The sequence below is a fragment of the Camelus ferus genome, chromosome 14 (assembly GCF_009834535.1).
Source record: "Camelus ferus isolate YT-003-E chromosome 14, BCGSAC_Cfer_1.0, whole genome shotgun sequence".
Taxonomy (NCBI): domain Eukaryota; kingdom Metazoa; phylum Chordata; class Mammalia; order Artiodactyla; family Camelidae; genus Camelus; species Camelus ferus.
In genome coordinates, this window is record NC_045709.1 from 36,858,078 (window position 1) to 36,870,255 (window position 12,178).

The following is a 12,178-nucleotide window of genomic DNA, read 5'->3' on the forward strand; positions in this document are numbered from 1 at the left end:
TATGATCCTTCAAGTTGATGGCATTCTAGTTAGGCTATGTACTTAAGTAAGAAATTGGAGTTAAAGGATTATGTAAATAATCCTCAGGAAATTCACTGAAGGGGTCCAGTGCAGGGGAAATTCTAAAGATAGAAGCTGATCCTCTGGAAGAAAGATTCATTAATCCATTCAAAAAATATTTATTGATTGTCTGCCAGCCAGTGGAGATAATACTTATGGACAAGGCGGATAGAGTCCCTTTTCTTTTGGCACTTACATTGTAATGGGAAACACAAAGTGATACTGGAAAAATACAAAGAAATGTAAAAAGGTATACAGTTTGAGGGATGTGGAGTGGTCAAGGGAAGGCATCTCTAAAGAGCTGATGCTTGCACAGAGCTCTGAATGAAATGAGAAATCAAGTTGTGGAAAGTCTCTGAGAAGACTGTGCCAGGTTCAGGAGCACAGCAGGTCTAAAGGCCTGATGCGGAGACAGTCTTGCCCGGTTGGAGGTACAGGCAGAAGGTCCTTATGACCAAAACAGAGTGATGTGGAGAGTGGTAGGAAGTGAGGTCAGAAACACAGCCCCGGATACTTCCAGCACTTATAGGCCATGGTAAGGAATTTAAATTTTTCTGAGTATAATGGAAAGCCATGGAGGAATCTTGGGAGGTAAATAATCCTTAAAAAGATGACTCTGGATGCTGTGCGAAGCTTTGATGGTAGGTAGACAAGAGTGGAAATAGGATGAACAATTACAGTGCTATTGCAACGATCTCGGCAAGAAATAATGGTGTCTTGGACTAGGTAGTAGTGATAGACATGGTGAGATGATGGATACATGGTATTTGTTACAGCTGTGGTCAACAGGATTAGCTGATCAATTGTACGTGACCTGTGGAAGTAATACTGTAGGATTTTGGCTTGAAAAGCTAGAACTCTAGTGTCTTTTCTTGAGGTGGGGAAGTCTAAATGAAGAGAAGATTTGGACACGTAGGTGATCAGGACAGGCATGTTTGAACGGCCCTTCCTCCTAAGGAGCTTGTCTTCGAGGTTCCCTAAGAGCTGGTGTGCCTGTGGATTCTATAATGAGGAGGGATTCGTTTGTTGAAAGATCTTTTCAGCTTTATTGCTTAACTCAAAGGCGAGAAAGGGATTGGGGGCAAGAAGAGAATTATTCTCCTTTGCTTTCCCAAATTGACCAAATTTAAGGTTTGCCTACAGCTGCCCTAAACAGCAGCCAAGACAGTTTTAAGAATGGGAAGACAGAAGTTCTAGTCCTGCAGTGGCTCCTAACCTGCTATGTGACCAAGGCAAACTTTCCCTCTCTCTGGGCTAGAGTCCCATATCTATTCAGTGAGAAGATGGGAACTATTACCTGTATCTCAGATTCCTCATCTGTGCAGTGGGCATCGCAGTAAATATCTGACTCTACTCTCCTCGCTGTTAGAAAGATCAGCATGGAATAATGTAAACTAGAGCTGAGAAATGAAGACTTAATTCTGACAGGGGACATGTTAGAATGATAAAGCAGCTGCAAGTTCTTATTGGCTTTGAGATTTCCTTGGCGGTAGCCATTAACTTCTTTGTACAATACATTTATTTTACTTAAAAACATTGAGATCAGCATTGGCTGCACGTTTTTCTCCAACTGTCTTAACACTGTTTGGATCCGTTTGCAGAGTAAACAGAGTTGTGTTTAACCAGAATTGAGGTTTTGCCGGGTGAATGTGACTGAAGGGAAGTGTTCAAGGGAACTGAACATGGAATGTTTTTGTTACAGTAAAGGGCTCTGGAGAATAACATGGCTGGGAGGAAAGTGATGATATGGAAAGTATGATGGACAATAAATAAGTGGTAGGATCAGTGGACTGAAGGGTTGAGTAATGGTTGGCCTGGTAACACTGGAATGAATGAGCTGGAAGGTCAGCAGCTTGTGGTCAGAGAGGGGTTGACTGAGATTTTTGGAAAGAAAGATCTAGGGCTGTGCTGTCTGATGCTGTAGCCACTGTCTTCATGTGGCTATTTTAAACTTAAGGTAAAATTTAATTAAATTTTAAATTCAGTTTCTCAGTCATACTAGCCACATTTCAAGTGCTCAGTACTTATCTGTGGCTGTGGCCACAGTATTGGACAGTGCAGGGGAACATTTCTGACATTGTAGGAGTACCCAGGAACTTCTTAGAAATTCAGGATTTAAGGCCCACCCTGGATCTACTGAAGTGGAATCTGTATTTTAAGAAGGCACCCAGGTGATTTGAATGCATATTTGAAACTTGATACATACTGAGATGGAGATAGTTTTAATATGAAGGAATTAAGAACATATTCATGATTTATTTTCTGTGAATATCCATACTGTTTCACTCTGACCAAAGATTACTTTGTATTTCAGAATTTGAATGCACTGTTACTAAATTGGCTTTGTGGGATCGGTGTAATGGAATGAGACAGGGTATTTCTATTTTAAACACTATTTTTTTAATTGAACACACCAAAATAGAGGTACTGAGTTCATAATTTAATAAACATATTTCATTTCTTTAATGTTAAACTTTATTTGAATTATTATTCCCTAGTGTTTTAGTCATCAGTAATGCACCTAAACTTCTCAAAGAATGGATAGCAAAGTTCTTAAAATGAATGGATAGGAAAAAAAAAATCTACTTATAGCAAGGTTTACAAATATTGTAATTGCCTTGGCAAAGAAAGATTCTTTTTTTAAATGTAGTTTCAGGAAAAAAAAGGTACTTTTTAACATCATAAGTTAATATAATTTTAAGTTTTATTGTAATATATTAAAGTAGGCTATGTTCAGAAAATATTTAATGTATTTACTATTCTCTTATTCATTTTCTCATTCTTAACTTATGCTTTAGGGGATGGATAAGAATGCTTTTGAGAAAAAATATAATACCATTGGACTGAATATTTTTCAAACTCACCAGTTGTTCTGTCAAGATGTACTTAAATTGCTTCCTGGAGAAATAGGTGTTGTCAACAATGGGAGAGTAAGTAGAAAAAGCAATTACTCACTCTTCTCAGTGACACTGTGGTACAGGGGTCTCGAATATTTTTCTGTCACAAGACAGCTGATGAAACACACACAAAGGACATGCTTATACGCTAGACACACCAGACAGGTCTCGGCGTAAGTAAGAAGGCCCCTGAGATGTCCAGCTCGTGGCGCATGGCCTGTCTCTTTACCCCTTCCCCAATTGACGATAGCATCGAGTGCGGCCAAGGATGTTCCTATGGGGATGGCTTTTATTTTGTCTTACTACAAGTATTAGAATAAAGACTTCCGTACGCACTACAACATTGTAATTGAGAACCACTGTTGTAGTAGGTGTAGAAAGTACATTTTGGTATCTTTTTCTTCTTGTAACTTTTTTCTGCGATTGCTATTGATTATGTTCACTAACAATGCTTTTGTAAGTTTTGAAGTATAAAGTAGTATTTATTAATACAATCTTTTTAAATCTACAGGAAAAATTACTCTTACTCCCACCATCCTAATAAAATTTATTAATAGTTTATTGTTTTACCTTCTAACTCTCTTTTCTACCTTACATAACCATTTCTTTTTTTTTAAATATGTAATTATAATGCTCTTTTATATATGTATAATTTTATATCACTTTTTTCTTAATATATTACAAACATTTTTCTAATTAATTGAGGGGTTTAATAGATATATACAAAATTAATAGTTGATAGCTACTTACCAATATTTTTAGTATGATAGTCTGGTTTTCTTTTTCAGGAATGATTTAAGTTTTCAAAAATTGAATCTGGTGCTTAGGTATATCAAGAAATCAACTAATGCAGTGTGTTTGACATATCTCTGCTTGAACCATCAAATTATATATCCCTAAATAATCTTCAAAGCTCTAATACTGTCTTTGTCTTCTACATTTTTATGAGCTCTGTTCACCTGCATCTTTCATTCCCATATCATCATTCCCTTAAAATTATGCCTATTTATTTCTTGCCTGAATGCATAAATAAAAGGAATTGGGGAATAGTGAGAGATTTACATCCCCAAGCATCCATAAATCAAATATTTCTGCTTCAGTATAACAGTTCTTGAGCTAATTGTGTTAGCTCCTAACCGTAGGTAGACTAAGGTTCCTCGGTGTACAGTGCTATTTTAAAATCGATGAGAAGAGTTACCATGTATTATTACAATAACATAAAGTACCACTGAATTTTGATAGTGAGCTATGCGAAAGCCCCAAAATGCCATTGCTTTTTCTCTATAACAGTTGTGAAGAATTATGGCTTTCTAAAACAGGTTTAAAGTACATGACTACTTTGCCTCTGTCAGGCTAGTACTTGCCCTTTGGTGTTATACATTAGGGAAAAGCGACCTTATGTTTTCTTTGTCGTTGTTTAATATAATTCAGATATTATTATCAATATTAGCAATAAGAAATATTATAGTTATGTTCAACTTATTTCTCTTAGAGCTACATTTTCTTCTTATTTTCTTTGAAATTAACAAAACATTTTGATATAATTTTGCATCTGCCATGAAGCAAACATTCTTCTAGATTTTCAGAGTAGAGTAGTGAACAATCATGTTTTCATTGAGTTTACATTTTGGTGGGCAGAGGCTCAAAGCAGATAACGGCCTTACTGATCAGGTGTTACTTGGACAGAGAACAAAAAGAGGTGAGAGAGCAAACCCTGTTGAATATCTAGAAGAGGCACATTCCAGGTAGAGTGGGCAATGAGTACAACACCGGAGATGAGACCACAGCTGAGTGCTCTAGACACAGTGGGTCTGAAGAGAACAGCCAGGAGAGAAGTAGCTCGGGGCAGGTCGTGCAGGGGGTTCCTCTGAATGAGTTACAAAGCTTATTGTTCTGGGCAGGGGACTGACATGATCTGGCTTGTGTTTTATTTGGCTCATTAGTGGCTGTTACATTGAGAACAGACTGTAGGGGTCAGGACACCAGTTAGGAGAGGGGGTAACAGTCTAAGTGCAAGATGATGGTGGCTTGGACCAGGATGGCTCTAGTGGGAGGAAGGAGAAGTAGTGGTGGGATATATTTTGGAGGAAGGGTAAACAGGAATCGCCGGCCCACTTGCTGTGGGGTGTGAGAGAGCTACGTAACTGGCAGAATGGAGTTGCCATTGCTTTAAAGAAAGGAAGACTGTGGCGGGGTGGGGTTGTTCAGGAGGGCTGGAAAGGGGAAGACAGAGAAGCTGTAGCAGATCGTTGTAATTCTGAGCCAGATAGTTTAACGCCTGAAATAATCCTGACATTTTAGACTCAGGCTCCATTCTGAACCTGTCCAAATGTTTGTTAGAATTGAGATGTATTCAAAGCTAAAATTGTTTAAAAATGATCAAAACTGAGGTGCAATGATGATCTCATACTTTGTTACTGACATACCAAAAGATTAAAAATCTGTATTTTTAATATCAAACAAAACCCTAAATAATGCTATTGCTATAATTATATTTATTTTTATTATACTACATATTTACAAATTGCTGAAAGACATGGTATAGCAGAGAGTAAAAAACAGGCAAGGACTTTTCTTTTTAGCCAGATAGATCTGGATTCGAATTCTAGTTGCACCATTAACTATATGACCTTTGTGAGACTTCTTCATTTGGACAATGGAAAAGGTCTGTTTTACAAAGTTGTCAGTTAAATTTACTTTTACATATAAAACACACGGAACAGCCCAGAGTAAATTTTCAGTAAACATTACCTTCTGTTTTCTCTTTAAATATTAGAAGGCTATCATGGGGGATATTGGGTACATTTCTAGACTTAATTTGTGTTACATTCACTGAGAGTCAGTATAGATTCAGTATAAAGGCCAACTGATCAAACTTCCATGAGTAGAGAGAAATTTTTATCTCAGTATATGGATGATCACTCTAACAGAGCTTTCTAAAATTTTAATGATCTGTCAGAGGAGGTAGTACATTTCTGTTATTCTGTGTAACTGAAAAATCACATTTCCAAAATGTTGTAAAGATTTAAGCTCCAAATGGGTTTTATTGTAATTACATGATTTTCAGATTTAACGTTCCATTTCCCAACTTGGCCATTATATGATTTTATACTATTTGAAGTTACTTTATTCCACAAACATTGTATTCAAATGTAAGTAGAACTAAGACACAAGAACCAAGTTTCTCCTAGCTGTTTGACACTGAACTTACATAGGTTCTCTAGTGAATTTAATCAGTAAATATACCCAATCTTGTTAATCCTTTAGAAAGATAATTTGAGATTTCATTTCCTTATTCTGAGTTATTAACAAAACTGCTTGAGTCACTAGAAGTGGTGTAGATAAAATTCAGCTATTTTCCAGGCCTCTCCTATTCATAGTCTTAAAAAATATAACATTGACAGTGCTTTAAAAGTTACTGTAAAAGTGATAGCAAGCCTTAAGGAAATGAAATGCTTATATGTGTACTTACAGTTTTATAGTGCCCTTTTTTTGTACTTTTAGGAACCCAGGTTTTATGTTTAAAGTGAACATGATATTTGTTTAGGTGGATGCCAGTATCCCAGCTAATAGCGCCTTTGATATGAACAAATGAGAAAAGAACTACACTTCATTAATTTTTAGAAAATATTAACTGCAGAGCATATGAAGGGGAAGTAAAAGAATCCACTGCAGCTATTTCATTCTGGTCTTTTTTCAAGGAAAAAAGTATTCTGGTTGACATGTTTTCTAATTGTTTTTTATTAAGTATAATTGTTGGTGCGTAAGACTCTGTCAGGCTCACCTTCTACATCAGAGCTTATGTTCGTAGTACTATGATGATGCATGTATTAGCTTCCTTGGAAGATGATAATGGTAGTAGAGTTGGCGATGGTTGTGATGGGATAGCTATTCTGAGAAATTAGGCATATGGCAATTTTACAAAGTCCCCCTCTGTAGTTACTGGTTTAAAGCTGACCTACACGATCTTGCTGTGCTCCAAACAGTTTAGTCAGCATCAGTTAGATGAAGGTTGGTTGGTATTATTAAGTAATTATGGGATTTGTCTCTTGGGTTTTTTTGCTCTTTTATGCCTTATTTATGTATTAATTCATATCTATATACTGTAGACTACACTTTACAGATGAATAGGAAAAAATCGAAAAGATTTGTGAAATATAGACAGCTGATTTCATAATTTACTTTAGAATGAAAAGCCTTAGGTTTTTGGAAACATTGTGTTTCAAAGTAAAACTTTCAAATGAAAATAACTTGCTGCTTTTTAATTTTGCCACTCTGATTTTGGTGTTAATGCAAATGTTGTTTGTAATATCAAAGTGAGGAAATACTTTTCCCTTTTTTTCCCCCAGTGGATTTAGTAAATGGTGGGATTAATAGCCACTATCTGTTTTACTTAAAGAAATATCTATATGATAAAAAATATTTATCCCAAATTGGTATTTTATAGAAGATATAAAATAATATAACTGCTTTTATCTTAAGTTCTTAGGACCTTTAGATGAAAATTTCTATGCAGAAGATTTTTACTTGTTGGAAAAGATAACACTCACTAGTTTAGGAGAGGAAATTGAAGACTTTGCTCAAAGTACAAAATCTATCGACTTAAAGGTGTAAGTATGTAAGAGCAATTCATTTCGGAGTTTGGTATTTTGCATCTGATTTTTGTCTTTTTAAGTTTAGAAGGTGTTTTAAATACATACACAAGCTATAATGAAAGACATGTACAGAATGTACAAAAATAATAATAAAAGATATCCATTTGCTCACCACCATCAAACTGTTGATGTTAACGTTTTGTTTTATTTGCCTTGGATATGACTGTTTCTTACCCACCAGTCCTGTTCTCCTCCCTCCCCAGGAGGTAATCATTTTCCCAAATGTTGTGTGCATAATTCCCATATTTGTGTTTATACTTTTATCACGTGTAAGTGTCCATTATTAGTGTTTGTTGTGTTAAAGCCTTGACTTTTTTAGAGAGATGCTATTACACATAGGCTCCTTTTGCAGTCTACCTCCATAGGAGCTTTATCCATGTTCATGTATATAGAGTGAGCTTATTCATTTCAATTTCTTTTTAGTATTTCATTTTATGAATATACTGCAGTTCACTTGTATACTCCATTACTGAAGTGCAGTTAACTTGGCTTTAGTTTTTTTTACTGTTACATAAATGCTATAGTGGACCTGGCGTATGTGGCTCCTTGTGCAGTGTGTGCACAGAGGAGTGTTGTTACTGGGTTGTAGGGTAGGCATTCCTTCAGCTTTACCAGAGATTGATAAATTCTGTCCTTCAAAGGAGTTGCAACAATTAGCACTCCCACCAGAATTGTGTAAGAGTTCTTGTTTCCCCGAGTCTTCACCAGTTCTTGGTGTTACCCAACCTGTTAATTTTTCCTGTCTGATGGATGTGGAATTACATCTTGTTTTAAATTGCACTTCCTTGACTTCAGGGAAAGTTGAGTATCTTCTCATATGATTGTTTTCATTCATGTTTGTTCTTCTGTAAAATAATCTGTTCATACTTTTTGTTTGGGTTTTCTTTTAGTGATTTGTAAACATACTCTCTATGATTCTGTTTACTTTATCAGTTATATATGCTAAAATATAATATTCCAACTAGTGGCTTGGCTGCTTACTTTTTAATTGTAACTTTTACCACATACATAGAAGTTTTTTATTTTAGTATCCAAATATTATCAGGGGTTTTCCTTCATAGTTTGTGATCTGTGTGTGTAAGTGAGAGAGTGTGTGTGTGTGTGTGTTTAGGATGTATAAGAATTTTCCTTGATCTGAGTGCATAAAGATTTTCTACTTTATTTTCTTTTTAAAGTTTTACAGTTTTTTTTTTTCAAGGAAACATTCCTTAAAGTTCAACCAGCATTTTCTGTCCCAACATATCATTGAACATATACATGTTCTCTGTCATGGATTTTTTAATTTGGTTATATTAATCTAGGTATTTATTTCATGTGATCTTAATTAGTTTTCAAACTAATTTGAAACCACAGAAATATGAGCTTCTTAACTATTTTAAAAATCTTTGAAAGTTGATATTTTATCATTTACTTTGTTTTTCCTGCTCTTCTTTCCTTCCTCCATGGGTCCCCACTCTTGGACACATAACCAGCACAAAGCAGATATTGACTTGAATTGACTAATTCTCCATATTTTTGTAGACACTATTAAGAACACTATTTATGTGTTTAAATATCTTATCAATGATAAGAAAAAAATAGGATGACCTTAAAAGCAGCAGTAATCTTACTTTGACAAATTCTACAAGTTTGGGAGAAAGGTCACTTATATACAATTTGTCTATTGGAGACATTTTAAATTAAATTTCCTTTTCTTGAGGCGTTAATTGTGACATGAAATACGGACCTTTCTTTTCCCCAAAAACCCATGCGATGTTTATTTTGTTTCTCCAGCATGAGTGACTTTGTTATGAAATTTGATGCCCTCGTTTCCTCTTTGCCTCAATCTGCCTCTCGGTATGATATCACATTTCTTAAAGAGAATCACAGGTAAGAATGTATTAATGCTGTGTGTTTTGTCACTGCACCCTATACGCAATTATGGTTACCATTTATATTCATAATAGAGTAGAAGTTAAAGTAGGATTAAAAGTTGTCAGAGAATAAATGTATTTGACAAGATTAGGAAAAGAAATTTTAGTTAATTATATTCATGTAAATAAAAGACTATATGTGTGTGTGTGTGTGTGTGTGTGTGTGTGATATGAACTTGGATATGAAGTTCCAAGTAAGTCAGACTGAGTATGAGTTGTCTTATTCTCATCTTTCTTTCACGCTCAAGATCATTTGGAATTTTTATACTATAATCATTATAAATAATGATATCTTTACATTCTCAATGTGTAAAAGACTCAGTTGCTGAAGAATTCTGATGAATAAAGTGTAGGCATGTACAACAGCATGTCCCAAAATGTGTCCTATGGAACATTACTCTGAGATGGTGACAGATATTCTGGGAAAGAAACTGTTCTCTAGTCAAGTAAGTTCAGAGAATACTGCATCCTTTGGGGTAGAGGAGTGAGATTTTCAATGTGCATCAACATATTGACAATTATAAGATGTGGCTGTAGTTAAAATAAAAGTTCACTTTAATAATATCTTAGTCTGTAAAATATAGATGATGATCCCTACCCTTCAGGGGATTTATGAGATTCAGGCCTAACGTCTCGAGCACAGTAGGTATTTAACATATTGTAGTTACATGAATGATGAGGGGTTTCTCACAACTTGGAAATGAGAGATTGAACCTGAAACCATAAAACCAACTCACATTAATCATGGGAGAAATGTGAATATCTACCTTAAATGTAGGATCCAGGTCAGCAAGACTTAACGATAATCTGATTGAAGGCCTTAATTTATTGAAAGAACAATGACTTTGTTGGCGTTTGTGTGTGTTGGAAGCCTAGGAAAAGTAGAGAAGAGCACATTAGCCATACTGGGCTGTACAGCAGGGTCAGTCAGAGCAGTAGATCGCTGTTATGTGTGTGTGCATCTATGTGTATACGTGTGGGAATGTATAGATAAGAATTTAGGTGTATATCTGAGCATGTATGAATGAATGAATTCTCACAGGATTCGACCTTACACGGTTGTGGGAGCTGGTTAAGCAGTCCCTGTAAGGCTGCTGACTTCTGATACTGGAGCTTGAAGTTCACAGGGCAGGCAGTAAGGGAGAGTGGTAGCTATAGAGAGAGGAGATCGGGAGCAAGCTGGAGCCCCACAAGCATGGACTGAATCCTGTGTCGGTCCTTGTTGCTCCTGGCCTTAGGACATAGCGGGTGTCCTGCAGAGGACGGGAGCCCTCTGTCACGAAGCTAAACACACACATGACCTGGGAGTCAGAGAGCAGAGGGAGGATCTTGGGGAAGGTAGAGCCAGTGGGGACCTCATGCCACCGACAAGAGTAAGCAGATCAGTGACAGTGTGGGAGCTCCAGAGAGGCTGCTAGCCCTCCTGCCCTCCAGGTATCCTGAGCGTCTCTCTCGCGGCCCACCCACCAGAAATGGGAAGGAACAGAAATTCTGGAAAATGCCATTCAGCCTAGCCAGAACGCATACTGAGTAGATGTTGGGAACTACGGAATTCTGATTCATAGAACCTCACAAAATTGGCAATAGTTGGGGTAAAAAACCTAAAGTAACAGTAAACATTTCCCTCTTTTAGCCATAGTAATGTCTCATAAAGCAGTTCTGACTAGTGCTATGACAGTAATTTGTAAAATTTTTACCAAAATAACTAAAGGAATTAACCACTGTAGATAGTCTCTTCAATTTAAAACATCTGATTTGTAGCTCTTATTTTTAGCTAGGAATTACCCACCAGGATCTGCTGTCTGATCCCACCACTCCTATTTTAACGTAATTAAATCATATCAACTACATAGAATATAAAATGTCTTTAATCTCTCAGTGTCAGAAGACCCATATTTGAAGTGAATTTTACATTAGCTTTTATGTGATTTTTGAGAAATTAATCCTTTCAACGGCATGAAGTCCAGGTATTTGTAGTCTTTCCGTCCCAAAGAAGACTAGTACCCCTGTGATTCTACAGGGGTACATTTTGATTTGATAATCTTTTCCCTTTGTAATATGTAAAATATTTAATTCATACATCTCAAAAAAACTGACTTATGTTATTACAGTGTTAAAAACAGTAATTCAGTTGGACTCTTCTGTACTTTTAATTACATACATGCTTTAAACTTTTCATTGTGTTAAATATAGAATTGGTTATCTCCTACTGGCCTTCTATGTGCTTTTAATGATTTTCCCAACATTTTCCTTTAAAGATTAGTCCATCTTCCAGCTTAGAACTTAGATCAGTGAAAGACAAAATGGAGAGGATGACTAGGGCCAAAATAATATGATAATTTGGGGTGTTTTTCCCCTAATTTTCCTGTTATAATGGGTTTTTATAATACTAAATTTAATAAAAGAACTGAATAATTTTATCATTCTCAAATCTGAGAAAATATATTCAACTAACACAAAAGCATCTTTGTTTTATTTTTTATATTGTGTGGTCCATTATAATTTAGGAGGCTTTTATCGGAGCTTTTTTCACTATAATAGCATTGTTCTTTGAAGAGACTTTTTAAAATCTCTCATTCATAAATCTCACTTTTATTTTCTCTTTTCAGTTTTCTAATTTGTTGAACACAAACATTAAACTTTTAAATTTGTG

General features: G+C 35.7%; 1 protein-coding gene across 1 annotated transcript in view; it reads left to right on the plus strand.

Moving 5' to 3' along the window:
- The window catches only part of UGGT2 (UDP-glucose glycoprotein glucosyltransferase 2), a 142,075-nt gene that overhangs the window by 84,720 nt on the left and 45,177 nt on the right, over window positions 1-12,178 (plus strand). The window contains 3 exon segments of the mRNA XM_032496763.1: window positions 2,859-2,990; window positions 7,440-7,567; window positions 9,386-9,481. Of these exon segments, the coding sequence (XP_032352654.1) occupies window positions 2,859-2,990; window positions 7,440-7,567; window positions 9,386-9,481 (356 nt within the window).